The 18,403-nt window shown below is 47.1% G+C and overlaps 1 protein-coding gene and 1 long non-coding RNA gene across 2 annotated transcripts in view; both read right to left on the bottom strand.

The window, feature by feature from the left end:
* Positions 1-1,814: 1,814 nt before the first annotated feature.
* Positions 1,815-6,646, bottom strand: LOC139024069 (uncharacterized). The gene is made up of 4 exons (XR_011475304.1): positions 6,621-6,646; positions 5,080-5,115; positions 4,101-4,140; positions 1,815-1,846 (listed from the first exon to the last, which is right to left on the bottom strand). It is a non-coding gene; the product is annotated as an uncharacterized lncRNA (long non-coding RNA).
* Positions 6,647-11,481: 4,835 nt separating this feature from the next.
* The window catches only part of LOC112069231 (protocadherin Fat 2-like), a gene marked incomplete at its 5' end in the record, with an annotated part of 66,951 nt that continues 60,029 nt past the window's right edge, over positions 11,482-18,403 (bottom strand). The window contains 3 exons of the mRNA XM_070438458.1: positions 11,482-13,416; positions 14,036-14,483; positions 14,865-14,964. Coding sequence (XP_070294559.1) covers positions 12,878-13,416; positions 14,036-14,483; positions 14,865-14,964 — 1,087 coding nt within the window. The remainder of the gene's footprint in view (positions 13,417-14,035; positions 14,484-14,864; positions 14,965-18,403) is intronic.

The following is an 18,403-nucleotide window of genomic DNA, read 5'->3' as shown; positions in this document are numbered from 1 at the left end:
TCTCCATCGTCTGGTAGGCGGAGTTTGCTTCTGTCGGAAGTGTTTCTCGTCTGTAGGCGGAGTTTGTCTTTCCTCCGTCTGGTAGTGGACTGGTAGGTGGAGTTTGGTCTTAAGGAAATGAAATGGTTCGACACGGGAATACTTTGACTTTACCCGGTACGCAGGGCTTCTGAATTCAAAAGAAGTGCAAGCCTTATTATTGTTGGCTTTTCTACAGAAATTTTGGTGATCAACTAGGTTTGTGACCCACTGATTTAGATGGGTGACTGGGGGTTGAGAATCTCAGAGGTCAATGTTCTGTACCCTGTCTACAGTTAGTACACTACCTCCATGGCCCCTGGGTCTAAGCAGTAGTGACACTAACCCCTAATGGGCCTGTCTACAGTAGTTACACTAACCCTATGGGCCTGGTCTCACAGTAGTACACTACCCTATGGGCCCGGTCACAGTAGTCACTACCCTATGGGCCCTGGTCTAACAGTAGGCACAATACCCTATTGGCCCTGGTCTAACAGTAGAACGTACCCTATGGGTCCTGGTCTAACAGTATACACTACCTATGGCCCTGGTCTACGTAGTGCCACTACCCTATGGGCCCGGTCACAGTAGATACTAGGGCCCTGGAACAGTAGTACTACCCTAGCCTGGTAGAGCCCCCTTAGAGCCCTGGTCTACCAGTAGTACACGTACCCTATGGGCCCCTGGTCACAGTAGTACACTACCCTATGGGCCGTTGGTCTACAGTAGTACACTACCCTATCAGGCCTGCGTCAACAGTAGTGACACTACCCTATGGGCCTGGTCAACAGTAGTGCACTTACCCTACGGGTCCTGGTCATACAGTAGTCACTACCCTATGGGTCTCACGTAAGTGTCCCTATCCTGTACAGTAGTACACTACCCTATGGGCCCTGGTCTACAGTAGTACACTACCCTATGGGCCCTGGTCTACAGTAGTCACTACCCTATGGCCCTGGTCTAAGTAGTACACTACCCTATGAGGCCCTGGTTACAAGTAACTACGCTAAAGCCTGCACAAGTAAGTACCCTATGAGCCCTGGTCAACAGTAGTGCACTACCCTATGGGCCCTGGTCAACATAGTAACATACCCTATGGGCCCTGGTCATACAGTAGTCACATACCCTATGGGCCTGGTCTTACAGTGTGGCCTCCCTATGGGCCCCTGGTCACAGTAAGTGCACTTACCCTATGGGCCTGGTCACAGTAGTACACTACCCTATGGCTGTCCCGTGTATCTACAGGCGCCGTCTACAGTCAGTACATTACTATGGGTCCCTTCTCAGAGTACATACCCTATGTCCTGGTCTTAAAGTGCACACTACCTCTATGGGCCCTTGGTCTACAGTATACACTACCCTAATGCGGCCTGGTCTACAGTAGCTACACTACCCTATGGGCCCTCGTCTACAGTACTACACTACCCTATGGGGCCTGGTCTACAGTAGAATTATGGCTGTCAACGTCACCCTATGAGGCCCTCTACCATGACTCCATGTTCACAGTAGTACACTACCCTATGGGCCCTGTCAACAGTAGTACACTACCCGCATGGGCCCTTGGTCTAACAGTAGTACACTACCCCTATGGGCCTGGTCAAACAGTAGTGGCCACCCTATGGAGCCCTGGTGCATACGAGTGCTACCAGGGTCTAGCGTACCTACTTGGGCCCTTGGTCTACAGTAGTACACTACCCTATGGCCTGGTCCAACAGTCAGCTGCCTACCCTATGGCCCTGGTCAACAGTAGTACACTACCTAGCCCTTCCAGTGGTACTCTGTCTACAGTAGTACACTACCCTATGGGCCCTGGTCAACAGTAGTGCAACTACCTATACGAGCCCTGGTCAACAGTAGTACACTACCCTATGGGCCCTGGTCTACAGTAGTGCACCTACCTATGGGGCCTGTGGTCTTACAGTAGTACACTACCCTATGGGCCCTGGTCTACCAGTAAGTACAACTACCCTATGGCCCTGGTCAACCAGTAGTTGCACTACCCTATGGCCTGGTTCTACAGTAGTACATCTACACCTATGGGCCCTGGGTCTACAGTAGTACACTACCTAATGGGCCCTGGGTCTACAAGTAGTACACTACCCTATATGGGTCCCTGGTCACACAGTAGTGCACTACCCATGGCCTGTCAACAGTAATAGCCACTACCCTATGGGCCCTGGTCAACAGTAGTCCACTATCCCTATGGGTCCTGGTCAACAGTAGCATGCCGCCAGGCTACCCTATGGGCCCTGGTCACAGTAGTACACACCCTATGGCCTGTCTACATTAGTACACTACCCTATGGCCTGGTCTAACAGTAGTACACTACCTATGGGCCTGGCGTACCTACCAGGTGTTACAGATCACTACCCTATGAGCGCCTGGTCAACAGTAGTGCACTACCCTATGAGCCCTGGTCTACACACAACTATGGCTGCCTACAGTTACCCTATGGGCCCTGGTTCAACATAGTACCACTACCCTATGGCGCCTGGTTCAACAGTAGTACTACCTATGGGCCCTGGTCTACAGTAGTCACTACTCTCTAATGGGGCCTGGTCACAGTAGTGCACTACCCTATGGGCCCTGGTCTACAGTTACACTACCCTACTGGGGTCTGGTCTACAGTAGTACATACCCTATGGGTCCTGGTTAAGTGAGGTAGGCACTAAACCGTATGTCCTTCTTTTTATTCAGTACGTAGGCGGGACACTGGCAGCAAAGAGTGGTAATCCGGGACAGAGGACCGTGGTTCACAGTGAAAGTAAACTACTCACCCGCATTATGGGCCCCGTGGTCTAACATCAGTACATTGCCTTACGGACTTTGGCTACCTGATCAGGCTTCATGTGACCGACCACTACCATGGGCCCCTTCAACAGTAGTACACTACCCTATGGAGCCCTGGTCAACGTAGTGCACTACCCTATGGCCCTGTTCTACAGTAGTACACTACCCTACTGGGCCCTGGTCCTACAGTAGCACTACCATACTGTCCACTAGTGCAATCCCTTGGCGTCAACAGTAGTGACATCTACCCTATGGCCCTGGTCAACAAGTAGTGCCTACCCATGGCCATGGTCTCAAGTAGTACACTACCCTATGGCCCCTGGTCAACAGGTAGTGCACTACCTATGAGGCCCTGGTCAACAGTAGTAAACACTAGCCTATGTGGCCCTGGTCCAACAGTAGTCACTACCTATGGGCCCTGGTCAACAGTAGTCACTACCCTATGGCCCTGGTCAACATAGTACACTACCCTATGGCGCCTGGTCAACAGTAGTGCACTACCTATGGGCCCTGGTCAACCAGTAGTTACACTACCCTATGCGGCCCTGGTCTACAGTGATACACTACCCTATGGGCCCTGGTCAAAGTAGGACATACCCTTGTGGCCCTGTTCAACAGTAGGACTCTACTGCCTATGGCCCTGGTCACAGTAGTACAACTTCCTATGCCTGTTCACAGAAGAACCCCTATGGGCCCTGGTCAACAGTAGTACACTACCCTATGGGCCCTGTCTACAGTAGTACACTACCCTAGCGCCTGTCGTACAGTGCCTACCATGGGCGTCTACAGTAGTACACTACCCTTATGAGCCCTGGGTTCTACAAGTAGTACAAACTTTTACCCTATGGGCCCTGGTCTAACCAGTAGTCACTTACCCTATGGGCCCTGGTTACAGTAGTACACTACCCTTAGGGGCCCTGGTCTACAGTAGTCTACACTACCCTATGGGCCCTGGTCACAGTAGTAGCACTACCCTACCTAGGCCCTGGTTCTTTTAGCAAATGTAAAGTTAACCACTCCCTATGGCCCTGGTCAACAGTAGTGCACTACCCTATGGGCCCTGGTCAAACCAGTAGTCACACTACCCATAGCTCCTGTGCTCACAGTAGTACACTACCCTATGGGCCCGTCTACAGATACTACTAGGCCTGGAGTGTACACTACCCTATGCAGCCCTGGTCACAGTAGAACACTACCCTTATGGCCCTGGTCTACAGTAGTGCACTACCCTCAGGGCCCTGGCGTCTACAGTAGTACACTACCCTGATGGGCCCTGGTCATACAGTAGTGACACTTTACCCTATGGGCCCTGGTCTACAGTAGTACACTACCCTATGGGCCCTGGTCTACAGTATATTGCACTTACCCCTATGGCCCCTAGTATACAGTAGTACCGCACTACCCTATTGGCCTGGTCAACAGTAGTACACTACCCTATCTGTAAGAGGCATACCCTGCCCATGCTCACGTAGTACACTACCCTCATGGCCCTCGTCTAACAGTAGTACACCTACCCTATGGGCCCTTGCGTCTACAGTACGTACTAACCCTAGGGTTCCTGGTCTACAGTAGTACACTACCCCTATGGGCCCTGGTCTAACAGTAGTACTCCTACCCTATGGGTCCTGGTCTACAGTAGTTACACTTACCCTACCTGGGCCCTGGCTCTACAGTAGTCACTACCCTATGGGCCCTGGTCTACAGTAGTACCACTCACTTTGGTGTCGTCTCAGTAGACACTACCCTATGAGCCCTGGTCAACAGTAGTACACTACCCAGTGGCGCGTCAACCCGTGACAACGTCTATGCCTGCTATGTAGTACACTACCCTATGGGTCCCTGCGTCAACAGTAGATAACCCTATGGCTGTAACATAACCTCCACTGAGCCCGTCCATCGGGCCCTCCTAATGCGCAGTAGTCACTACCCTATGGGCCCTGTCTACAGTAGTACACTACCCTATGGCCCTGGTCACAGTAAGTGCACTACCCTATGGGCCCTGTCAACAGTAGTACACTACCCTATGGGCCTGAGTTCAAACCAGTAGTCACTACCCTATGGGCCTGGATCTTTAGTATACCATCGCAATAGTGCACTACCCTATAGCCCTTGCGTCAATCAGTAGTACACTACCTATGGGCCCTGGTCTATAGTTTATACACTACCCTATGGGCCCTTGCGTCAACATAGTACACTGACCCTATGGTCCTGGCTAACATAGTACACTACCCTATGGGCCACTGTCAACAAGCACTATCCGTCACATAGCACTACCCTATGGGCCCTGGTCAACAGTAGTACACCACCCTATGGTCCCTGGTCAACAGTAGCTACACTACCTATTGGGCCCTGGTCTACAGTAGGTACACTACCCTATGGCCCTGGTCATACAGTAGTACACTACCCTATTGGGCCCTCGATCAACAGTAATACACACCCTATGGGCCCTGGTCAACAGCTACGTCACTACCCTATGGGTCCCTGGTCTAAAGTAGTACACTTACCCTATGGGCCCTGGGTCAACAGTAGTGCACTACCCTAATGGGTCCCTGTTAAAGTAGTACACTACCCCTTATGGGCCCTGGTCCTACAGTAGTACACTACCCTATGGGTCCTGGTCTAAACAAGTAGTACACACCTATGGCCTTCATCATATAGAGCGTACGCTTCCTGGTCTACAGTAGTACACTACCCTATGCCTGCATTTCTCCTGGTCTACTAGATCATCACTACCCTACTAGCCCTGGTTAAAGTGTAACACTAACCTATGGGCCCTGGTCAACAGTAGTCAACTTTACCCTATGGGCCCTGGTCTAACAGTAGTCACTACCATCTAGCGGGGCTCGGGAATCCCTATCCTGGTCTACAGTAGTACCTACCCTATGGGCCCTGCTTACAAGTACTGCACTACCATGTCTGTTCAGTGGCACTACCCTACGGGCCCTGCGTCAACAGGTAGTGCACACTACCCTATGGCCCTTGGTCTACATGTACACTACCCTATGGGCCCTGGTCTACAGTTTTAGTACACTACCCTATGGGCCCTGGTCTACAGTAGGACACTACCCCTATGGGCCTGGTCAACAAGTAGTCGCACTTACCCTAATGGGCCTGGTCACTAACTTCTTACCGTACTAGTAACTACCCTATGATGCCCTGCGTCAATGTGATGTACACTACCCTGATGCGGCGCTGTGTCTACAGTAGAATACATACCCCTATGGGCCTGGTCTAACAGTAGTGCACTTACCTCTAATGAGCCCTGGTCCAACGAGTATTCACTACCCTATGGGCCTGGTCATACATAGTACAACTACCCTATGGGCCCTGGTTTCAAACAGAGTGCACTACCCTATGGAGCCTGGTCACAGTAGTACACTACCCTATGGGCCCTTGGTCAACGAGTAGGTGACACTACCCTATGAGCCCTGGTCAAAACAGTAGTTTACACTACCCTATGGGCTCCTGCGTCAACAGTATTGCAACTACCCTAGGCCCTGGTCTTACATTAGTACACTACCCTATGGGCCCTGGTCTAACAGTAGTTACCTAACCCTATGGGCCCTGGTCAACAGTAGTGACACTACCCTAATTGGGCCCTGGTCTACAGGAGTACACTACCCTATGGCTGCCCCTGGTCTACAGTGTACACTAACCCTATGGCCCTGTTGTCTACAGTAGACACTACCCTATGGGCCCTGGTCAACAGTAGTGCATTACCCTATGGCCCTGCGTCAACAGACACCTAGGTGTAATACACTACCCTTATTGGGCCCCGTCCAGGTGTCTTACCAGCCCGAGTAAAGTGGCACTACCCTATGGGCCCTGGTCAACAGTACTGTACACTACCTATGGGCCCCTGGGCATACCAGTTAGTCCCACACCTATGGCCCTGGTCAACAGTAGTCACTACCCTATGGCCCTGGTCAACAGTAGCTGCACTACCCTATGGGCCCTGGGTCTACAGTTATTACATACCTATGGGCCCTGGTCTAGAGTAGTACACTACCCTATGGGCCCTGGTCTACAGTTAGGACACTACCCTATGGGCCCTGTGGTCAACAGTATGTGCACTTACCCTATTGGAGCCCTGATCAACATTACACTACCCTATGGGCCCTGGGTCTACAGTAGTGCACTACCCTATGTGGTCCTGGTCCTACAGTAGTGACACCCCTATGGGCCCCTCTGTCAACAGTAGCTTACACTACCCTATGGGTCCTGCGTCCGTAGTAACACTACCCTATGGGCCCTGGGTCAACAGTAGTGCTCTTACCCTATGGGTCCTGGTCAACAGTAGTTACACTACCCTATGGGCCCTGCGTCAACAGTTAGTCAACTACCCTATGGGCCCTGGTCAACAGTAGTTACACTACCCTATGGCCCTGGGTCTACATTGTAGTGACTACCCTATGGGCCTGGTCAACAGTAGTACACTACCCCATATGGGCCCTGGTCAACAAGTAGTAACACTACCCTTATTGGGTCCTGGTCTACAGTTAGTTACACTACCCTATGGGCCCTGGTCTAACAGTTAGTACACTACCCTATGCGCCCTAGTCCAACAGTAGTGACACTACCCTATGGGTCCTTCTACAGTAGCTACCACTTACCCTATGGGCCTGGTCAACGTAGTGCACTACCCCTACGTGGCCCTGGTCAACGTAGAGTACACTACCCTATGGGCCCTGGTCAACAGTAGTACACTACCCTACAGGCCCTGGTCAAACAGTCAGTGCACTACCCTACGGGACCCTGCGTCAACAGTAGTACACTACCCCTATGGGCCCTTGGTCAACAGTAGTACAACTACCCTACAGGCCCTGGTCTACAGTAGCTGCACTACCCTATGGGCCCTGTGTCAACAGTAGTACACTACCCTATGGGCCCGTTGTCTACAGAGGTGCACTACCTATGGGCCCTGGTCTACAGTAGTGCACTACCCTAGTGGCCCTTGGCAACTAGTGCACTCCCATATGGTCCTGTGTCAACAGTAGTACACTACCCTATGCGGCCCCTGGTCAACAGTAGTACACTACCCTATTGGGCCCTGGTCAACAGTAGTGCACTACCCTACGGGCCCTGGTCAACAGTAGTACACTACCCTATGGGCCGGTCAACAGTAGTACACTACCCTACAGGCCCTGTCGAGTCAACCTCACGGTAACAGTGTTCACTACCCTAGCGGGCCCTTGCGTCAACAGTAGTACAACTACCTACTATGGCCTGCGTCAGAGAACTTTGCAACGGTACAGAGATGCACTACCCTATGGGCCCTGGTCAACAGTAGTACACTACCCTATGGCCCTTGTCTACAGTAGTGCCACTACCTATGGCCCCTGCGTTCTTCAGTTAGTGCCATACCCTATGGGCCCTGGTCAACAGTTAGTTTGTAAGCCACTACCCTATGGGTCCTGGTCAACCGTAGTATACACTTACCCTATGGGCCCTGGGTCAACATAGTACACTACCCTTGGGCCCTGTACAACATTAGTACACTACCCGATGGGGCCTGGTCTTACAGTAGTGCACTACCCTATGGGCCCTGTCAACAGTAGTACACTAACCCTATTGGGCCCTGCGTCAAACAGTAGTACACTACCCTATGGGCCCTGCGTCTACAGTAGTACACGATACCCTATGGGCCCTTGGTCTACAGTGAGTGCACTACCCGATGGGCCCTGAGTCAACAGTAGTACACTACCCTATGGGCCCTTGTCTACAGTAGTGCACTACCCTATGGCCCGGGTCCTACAGTAGTTTGCGGAAGACAAACTCTGCCTACCAGTTAGATGGAGAGATCTGTGACTAAATCGAGTGTGTCTACTGTGTTGGCCAATGGGATATCTCAAATCACCGTGACTACAGTTTCCACAACCCCGACCACAGCAACATTTCATACTAGCCTACAGTACGTGAGATTCATAACTTTTAAAACCTTGACCAGAGAGAGAGAGAGAGACTGTCAAAGACTACAGCGAAGAGCTTCTGTTTTGATGAGTGAGTTCACGTCTAAGTTTTTATTMAGCACTGTCAACAAGGTTTTTATTCAACACTATTACAAAACATAAWGCCTGCTTTTCCATACTTCCCCTGGTGCTGCAATGAATGTGTAGCCAAGTGTATCGATAGCTATGTGTTTTTATTGTTATTAGCAGCTCGTCGTGTTTATCAATATAGGGGAATATTTAACTTTCTCTGGTCACATGATCAACATGATTGTGTGCATGAGGCAGATGCAGTGCGACTCGAGTTTCACCATCAGATGGAAGACGATGTCCCCTCTCTCTAGTCAGTCTCACCGGAGGAAAGGAARGAGRGAGCAGTCAGGGACCGTGAGAGGTGGACCCTCTGTTGTTCTCTCCCTCCCTTCGCTGAGACTAATGCTGTGTTCAAACAACTGGGAACTCGGGAACTAGGAAATCTCCGACTTCAATGCGTTCAAGACTACTGGGAACTCAGAGAAAGAAAAAAAAAGACATTGAAATTAGAGCGATAAGTGACCGTGACACTGTCTCTGAGTAGGCTTAATGTGGGGGACAAAACATCTGGTCTTCACAAAGGGAAAATGTTTTGTAAAATTATACATGTTTTGAAGGAGAAGGGAGTTTTATTCTACCAATATGATAATGCATTGTTGAACATTACGTTGGTAACAAGGGAAGTTATTGTGACATCATCAAATTGTGTCTCCTTGTGGTCACTGCTGGCGCTGCATGTATATGTGGGAGGTTAGAACCTGGGGACAATGTTATAGACGTCAATTCAAAAGCATCAGCGCATTACACATACAAGGATTACAATAATTACTGACAAAGTATAATTGTTAATATAAGATCATATTTTATTCATGGTGTCTTTTACAGTGTTGAAAACAAAATGGGAATTACAACATGACTTAAAAATCTCTCACAGAGAAACAACTTAAAAAACATGGGGTTTATAACACCTCACATTGATACAAAAATAATACACTTAAAAATACATTCATGTGAACTCATTGGTCTAGCACACACATACACAGCACATATAAACACATTGGGAAATCATGATAACCCCTCGGGATTTTCCAGAAATCCTGGTTRAATGATTCTCSGATTTCCTGCTKATTCCCTCCTGGTTGCAGGAAACTTCCAACCGGGTTTCTGGAACCCTTACAACAGACTGAAAAGGAACTGTGCCCAACCACAGTCTCCACACGTATGAGCTGCCATTCTGTACATACGAACTGAAAATGCTTGATTTTGTTTTCTTCTTCTCCAAACCCATGCGCACTAACCACTACAACAAAGCGATGGATATCCTTTCCACACAAAAATACTTAATTGGTCACCAATTACACAACACAAGCACACTATCAGGCCTAATGCATGCTTCCGATGTTGCACTCAGGCTTTTGAGAACACACATTACCGAGTGATAATGCTATCCCAGTTTTCTTTTTCTGTTTTCTTATAGAAATGTGTTAACAAATTGTTACAGTAATGTTGGTTTTGTACCTGGGTGTAGAAGCACAGAATTTGTTGTTTTATGGGTAACCAACAGTCACGTTGCGTTACAGTATCAACCTTTTTCACCGCCAACCTGTTATTTCTGTTGGTTTAAAATGACTGAGCAGTAGAATATGTTAAACCTTTAAATATACTATATGTAAAAAACAATTCATGTGGAATAATGCATTCTGTACACAGGCCCAAACAGAACACTTGTATCATAACAGGCCTGCATATTCTGTACATATATAATAGCTGCATAGACATTCTGTACTGTTGGGCTATATACAGTCAGATTAGATACAACATTCTGTACTGTTGGGCTATATACAGTCAGATTAGATACCCACATGTATGTGTTGGGCTATATACAGTCAGATTAGATACCACATTTATGTGTTGGGCTAAATACAGTCAGATAGATACCATATTTATGTGTTGGGCTATATACAGTCAGATTAGATACAACATTCTGTACTGTTGGGCTATATACAGTCAGATTAGATACCACATATTATGTTGTTGGGCTATATACAGTCAGATTAGATACCACATTTATGTGTTGGGCTATATACAGTCAGATTAGTACCCATATTTATGTGTTGGGCTATTATACAGTCAGATTAGATACAACATTCTGTACTGTTGGCTATATACAGTCAGATTAGATACATCATTCTGTTAACTGTTGGGCTATATCAGTCAGATTAGATACCACATTATGTTGTGCTATATACAGTCGATTAATACACATCTGTACTGTTGGGCTATATACAGTCAGATAGATACCACATTTATGTGTTGGGCTATAATACAGTCAGATTAGATACCACATTATGTGTTTGGGCTAAATACAGTCAGAATTAGATACACATTTTATGTGTTGGGCTATATACAGTCAGATTAGATACAACATTCTGTACTGTTGGGCTATATATACAGTCAGATTAGATACCACTTTATGTGTTGGGCTATATACAGTCAGATTAGATACCACATTTATGTGTTGGCTATATACAGTCAGATTAGATACCACATTTTGTGTTGGCTATTACAGTCAGATTAGATACCATATTTTATGTGTTGGGCTATATACAGTCAGATTAGATACAATTCTGTCTGTTGGGCTATATACAGTCAGATTAGATACACATTTTTAGTTGGGCTATATACAGTCAGATTAGATACCACATTTATGTTTGTGCTATATACAGTCAGATTAGATACAACATTCATGTACTGTTGGGCTATATACAGTCAGATTAGATACCACATTTATGTGTTGGGCTATATACAGTCAGATTAGATACCACATTTATGTTGTTGGGCTATATACAGTCAGATTAGATACAACATTCTGTACTGTTGGGCTATATACAGTCAGATTAGATACCACATTTATGTGTTGGGCTATATACAGTCAGATTAGATACCACATTTTATGTGGTTGGGCTATTATACAGTCAGATTAGATACCCACATTATGTGTTGGGCTATATACATTCAGATTAGATACCACCATTTATGTGTTGGGCTATATACAGTCAGATTAGATACAACATTCTGTACTGTTGGGCTATATACAGTCAGATTAGATACCACATTTATGTGTTCGGACTCAAAATACTGTTTACAACCAAATACCACCAACCGCTACAATTCCGAGATTTTTTTTTTGAGATCAAAGTCAGAATACTTCCACACTATGCACTATTTACACAATTGGCAATATCAGCAATTAAAGTTATATTGAATATTTTACAACAAACACGTGTAATATTTGTGAATATTTATTATCTACTTATTCATTAAATTTATGGATTTCTTCTCACTGTTAGGATCCAGTCCCCTTCATTATTTTGTCACATATGACCTCCGTCCCAAACGGCACCCTATTCCCTACGCAGTGCACTACTTTGGTCCAGGGTCCATAGGTATAGGGGGCTATTTGAGACCCACTCCATATCACTGAATGGTGAGGTCACAAATAGGAACTGTATTAATCTATGTGACATCTTTATGGTTATTATGGTTGTTATTATTGTATTAAATKGAGCTATTTTCTGCATGAAATGTAGGCATATTCATTCTTATAGGAATTGTTTTTTATGTAAACCCACTCTCTTTATACGGTCGTGTTGCGTGACCTTGTTGTTACATAGTTGTCTAGGCATATTCATTCTTATTGGAATTGGTTTCACCCAAAGCCAGTCTCTCTCCCCYTCGGATGGAGAGTGGTCTAGATGAGCGAGTTCGATATTGCTGCAGTATTTAGTACAGCATATATTTGTGTTGCGTGGCCTTGTTGCCATCGTTTCAGATAAAACATCCTGTAATACTGTTCAATCCTGTGGAACAAAAGGTGASTGACTCTTTCATTTACTCTACTGAATGTCAAGCCCACTTAGATGCCGATCAATCACATTTTATGGAGACATTCTAAGAATTGACTGTATAGAATATATTAAATTCACCTCGTAGAATGTTCCAGAATCAACTCTTTCGTCTCTCCCTGAAAGAGACCTCTGATAGGGACACTGTATCTTTAACTCTAGAATAGAACACTTTAAAACATTCTAGAACATGACCTCCTCACAGCTTCCATAGTCGCTCTCCACCATGTCAGACCCGTTGTAGCAGCGAGAGTTCCGTCTTGCATGCCTAGCCTGCTGGGGCGGAGGGGGAGGAGGAGGAGAGTTACTCTCAGCGTAGGACGGCGTGGCAACGCTGAGGCGCATGCTGAGGCGCCGGTAGCCTGACGACACATTGTCCATGCTTTGTGCATGTTGCGTCGGATAGTAACTGATGGCAGTGTACTCGTTGGGGCACTGAGAGATGGGTAATGGAAGACCGTCAGGCCCCAGGAAGTCATCCAGGTTCTGGTTACTGTAGCAGGGCGGTAAGGGAGCGCGGCGGTCAGARCGCTCCAGGGGAAACGGGAATCCGCYGAAGCGAGAGTTTCTACGTGAGTCTATTGATGCGGTCACAGAGCCGTAGGTGTCCTCCACAATGTCGAACTGGGGAAACTCCTGCACCTGGGGGTACTCTTGGACCTGGGGGTACTCTTGGACCGAGGGGGTCGGTCGACCGTAGTAGTCAGGATCGGCAGGGTAGACTGAACGGCAGGGAAAAGAGAGAGAACACTCATTATCATTCACTATAGTCTTTCAGTATTATCGCCTTTCAGAGGATCTTCATACCAATTTTCAAAGTGTCCTTGTCGGTTATTAAACTCCTTAAACAACTCATTATAGTTAAGGTATTATAACCTCTGAGTGATGAAAAACCTATTAAAGTTCAACACCTTGACACTTATCCTCTKCGGGAATTTCCTGACTGATCAAACTATTGCTCAACGCCACATGTTCTGTATGTATCACAACTGATAATGGATTACATCCATGTATGGATGAGTAACCTCCATTGTTTTTGATCTACAGGACAAAGTGAGAAGGAGTATAATATGAATAATGGCTTTGTTATATCCTCCACATCTCCAGATCATTCACCTTCAGACACTTTCTGGGTGTCTCATTGGTCATCTCAATGAAATGCTGTCACTTAGTGTTGGATAAAGTGAAGACTGGCCCGGCAGGTTGAGTAAGCTACTACCACAGTTATTACCACAGTTATTACCACAGTTATCAATAAAGTAAAAACTCAGACAGTTAGCTTAAAGTATCCACTCCAATTTCCCCTCTGGGAGATTATTCAATTTTATTCAATGAACTCACCTTCATAGTCCTTATCCCAGTGGTGTTTCCTGATGGACTCATTGTCAGAGATGGTTGAAGGTGTAGGAGGGAGGTTGGGGGCCACACTACACACCACAGGCCCCTGTGGCTTTTGCTTCCCGGCCCTTAGGCTTACCTGGGACCCCAGCCCCAGGTCCATCTGGCTGTGAGGCCTCAGAGATCTGAAGGGACTGTGTATGTTATCCAGGTCGTTACCAGAGCCCATCAGCATGTTCATCTCTATTGGGCTGACTTTTGGAGTGCCGGCCATCATGGATTTGGCCAGACTGGGTTGGAAGTAACCGTTGGAGTCCTGAACACAGACAGGCTTCTTCTTCTGTTGGACATAACGTTTGCGGACGCAGACGAAGACACCGACCAGGAAGAAAACCCCCATCAAGCTGGCACAGATCTCCACTATCTCGATGTAGCCCAGCCCGGCGTACACCTGTATTGAGGATGAGACAGGACACCTTTTGGTTAGCTTTAAGCAGGGCCGTCTAAGGCTGAGATTTGGTTGGGACCCCCCGCCCTAACTCTCAACAGGAAGTTTGAGACCCTGACTGAGTTCCCAAAAACTAAAATAAAACTATAAGTTATGGGCCTAGCGGAGCCAGTCCTGGCTTAACTAAAATTCTCCAGGGGTGAAGTTTCCTGTATGTACAGGTCTAGGATCAGCTCCCCCCCCAATCATAACCTTTACCAGTAGTGGGGAAAAAGGCTAAACTGACCCAATATCAGCATCTAGGGCAATTTCACCCTATTCCTACTAAAACCAGATATGTTACACAAAGCATTATGTGTACCTTAGTTTAGCATGTTACAATACCTGGGGTAGAGGATCGCAGTGGATGGAGCCCCCGGAGAAGGTACAGTTGTACCCTTCTAGACACGGGTTGGGGGAGCATCCGTCGATTAGGCTCTGACACCTAAAGAAGAGGGAGCAGAAGAATACTTTGTTGTCCATTAACTTGCAGAGAACGGAAATTAGTTTTTTTTGCTTTCAGTACTCAAGGAAGGAAGGAGGACAAGCAACAGAATTAGGCTTAATCAGTTTGGGGACATGTAAATGTACAAAATGCCGAATGCTGTTCTCCAGCCCCTGAGCCAATCAAACTAGGAGCACGGCACGTGTAACATTTTCCGTGACTAACCAAAAAGAATCAGAACACCTGTACCATATGGCAGGTGAGGAGGTCTTAAAGAATCAGAACACCTGTACCATATGGCAGTGAAGGAGGTCTTAAAGATCAGAACACCTGTACCATATGGCAGGTGGAGGTCTTAAAGAATCAGAACCCTTTACCATATGCAGGTGAGGAGTCTTTAAGAATCAGAACACCTGTACCATATGGCAGGTGAGGAGGTCTTAAAGAATCAGAACACCTGTACATATGGCAGGTGAGGAGTCTTAAAGAATCAGAACACCTGTACCCATATGCAGGTGAGGAGGTCTTAAAGATCAGAACACCTGTACCATATGGCAGGTGAGGAGGTCTTAAAGAATCAGAACACTGTACCATATGCGAGGTGAGGAAGTCTTAAAGAATCAGAACACCTGTACCTTAGGCAGTGAGGAGTCTTAAAGAATCAGACAACCTGTAACATATGGCAGGTGAGGAGGTCTTAAAGAATCAGACACCTGTACATATGGCAGGTGAGGAGTCTTAAAGAATCAGAACACTGTACCATATGGCAGGTGAGGAGGTCTTAAAGAATCAGAACACCTGTACCATATGGCAGGTGAGGAGGTCTTAAAGAATCAGAACACCTGTACCATATGGCAGGTGAGGAGGTCTTAAAGAATCAGAACAACTGTACCATATGGCAGTGAAGGTCTTAAAGAATCAGAACACCTGTACCATATGGCAGGTGAGGAGGTCTTAAAGAATCAGAACACCTGTACCATATGGCAGGTGAGGAGGTCTTAAAGAATCAGAACACCTGTACCATATGGCAGGTGAGGAGGTCTTAAGAGAATCAGAACACCTGTACCATATGGCAGGTGAGGAAGTCTTAAAGAATCAGAACACCTGTACCATATGGCAGGTGAGGAGGTCTTAAGAATCAGAACACCTGTACCATATGGCAGGTGAGGAGTCTTAAAGAATCAGAACACCTGTACCATATGGCAGGTGAGGAGTCTTAAAGAATCAGAACACCTGTACCATATGGCAGGTGAGGAGGTCTTAAAGAATCAGAACAATGTACCATATGCAGGTGAGGAGGTCTTAAAGAATCAGAAACACATGTAACATATGGCAGGTGAGGAGGTCTTAAAGAATCAGACAACTGTACATATGCAGGTGAGGAGGTCTTAAAGAATCAGAAACACCTGTACCATATGGCAGGTGAGGAGGTCTTAAAAGAATCAGAACACCTGTACATATGGCAGGGAGGAGGTCTTAAAGAATAGAACACCTGTACCATATGGCAGTGAGGAGGTCTTAAAGAATCAGAACACCTGTAATATGGCAGGTGAGGAGTCTTAAAGAATCAGAACCCTGTACCATATGGCAGGTGAGGAGTCTTAAAGAATCAGAACACCTGTACCTATGGCAGGTGAGGAGGTCTTAAAGAATCAGAACACCTGTACCATATGGCAGGTGAGGAGGTCTTAAAGAATCAGAACAACTGTACCATATGGATCATTGGTACTCTAACTTCCGCGACGCATACAAAGCCCTCCCTTGCCCTCCTTTCGGCAAATCTGACCACGACTCCATTTTGTTTCTCCCAGCCGATAGACAGAAACTAAAATAGGAAACGCCCGTGCTCAGGTCTGTTCAGCGCTGGTCCGACCAATCTGATTCAATGCTTCAAGATTGCTTTGATCACGTGGACTGGGATATGTTCCRGATGTACCAGCCTCAGACAACATTGATGTATAAGCTGATTAGGTGAGCGAGTTTATTAGCAAGTGCATCGGTGATGTTGTTCCCACGGTGACTATTAAATCCTTCCCCAACCAGAAACCGTGGATTGATGGCAGCATTCGCGCAAAACTGAAAGCGTGAACCACTGCTTTTAATCACGGTAAGGCGACCGGAAACATGACTGAATACAAACAGTGTAGCTATTCCCTCCGCAAGGCAATCAAACAAGCTGAGCGTCAGTATAGAGACAAAGTAGAGTCGCAATTCAACGGCTCAGACATGAGACGTATGTGGCAGGGTCTACAGTCATTCACGGATTATAAAAATAAAACCAGCCCCGTTGCGGACCCCGACGTCTTGCTCCCAGATAAACTAAACAACTTCTTCGCTCGCTTTGAGGACAATACAATGCCACTGACACGGCCCGCTACCAAAACCTGCGGGCTCTCCTTCACCGCAGCCAACATGAGTAAAACCTTTAAACGTGTTAACCCTCGCGAGGATGAACAGACCAGCTGGCTGGTGTGTTTACGGACATATTCAATCAATCCCTATCCCAGTCTGATGTTCCCACAGGGCCACTATTGTTCCTGTTCCCAAGAAAGCTAAGATAACTGAGATAAACGGTTATCGCCCCGAAGCACACACTTCCGTCATCATGAAGTACTTTGAGAGATTAGTCAAGGATCATATAACCTCCACCCTACCTGACACCCTAGACCCACTCCAATTTGCTTACCGCCCCAATAGGTCCACAGATGACGCAATCACACTGCACACTGCCCTAACCCATCTGCACAAGAGGAATACCTATGTAAGAATGCTGTTCATCGATTACAGCTCAGCATTTAACACCATAGAACCCTCCAAACTCGTCATTAAGCTCGAGAACATGGGTCTCGACCCCGCCCTGTGCAACTGGGTCCTGGACTTTCTGACGGGCCGCCCCTAGGTGGTGAGGGTAGGGAACAACCTCTCCACCCCGCTGATCCTCAACACTGGGGCCCAACAAGGGTGCGTTCTCAGCCCTCTCCTGTACTCCCTGTTCACCCATGACTGTGTGGCCATGCACGCCTCCAACTCAATCATCAAGTTTGCAGACAACACTACAGTGGTAGGCTTGATTACCAACAACGACGAGACGGCCTACAGGGAGGGGGTGAGGGCCCTCGGAGTAAGGTGTCAGGAAAATAACCTCACACTTAACGACTTTAATGCAGGGAAACTTAAATCAGTTCTACCTAATTTCTATCAACATGTTAAATGTGCAACCACAGGGTAAACAATTCTAGATCACCTGTACTCCACACACAGAGACGCGTACAAAGCTCTCCCTCACCCTCTATTTGGTAAATCTGACCACAACTCTATCCTCCTGATTCCTGCTTACAAGCAAAAGTTAAAGCCGGAAGCACCAGTGACTCGGTCTATAAAAAAGTGGTCAGATGAAGCAGATGCTAAACTACAGGACTGTTTTGCTATCACAGACTGG

This window comes from Salvelinus sp. IW2-2015, unplaced genomic scaffold (assembly GCF_002910315.2).
Source record: "Salvelinus sp. IW2-2015 unplaced genomic scaffold, ASM291031v2 Un_scaffold942, whole genome shotgun sequence".
NCBI classification, from domain to species: Eukaryota; Metazoa; Chordata; class Actinopteri; order Salmoniformes; family Salmonidae; genus Salvelinus; species Salvelinus sp. IW2-2015.
The sequence above is the reverse complement of the archived record's forward strand: the minus strand, read 5'-3'. Positions and strand labels throughout refer to the sequence as shown.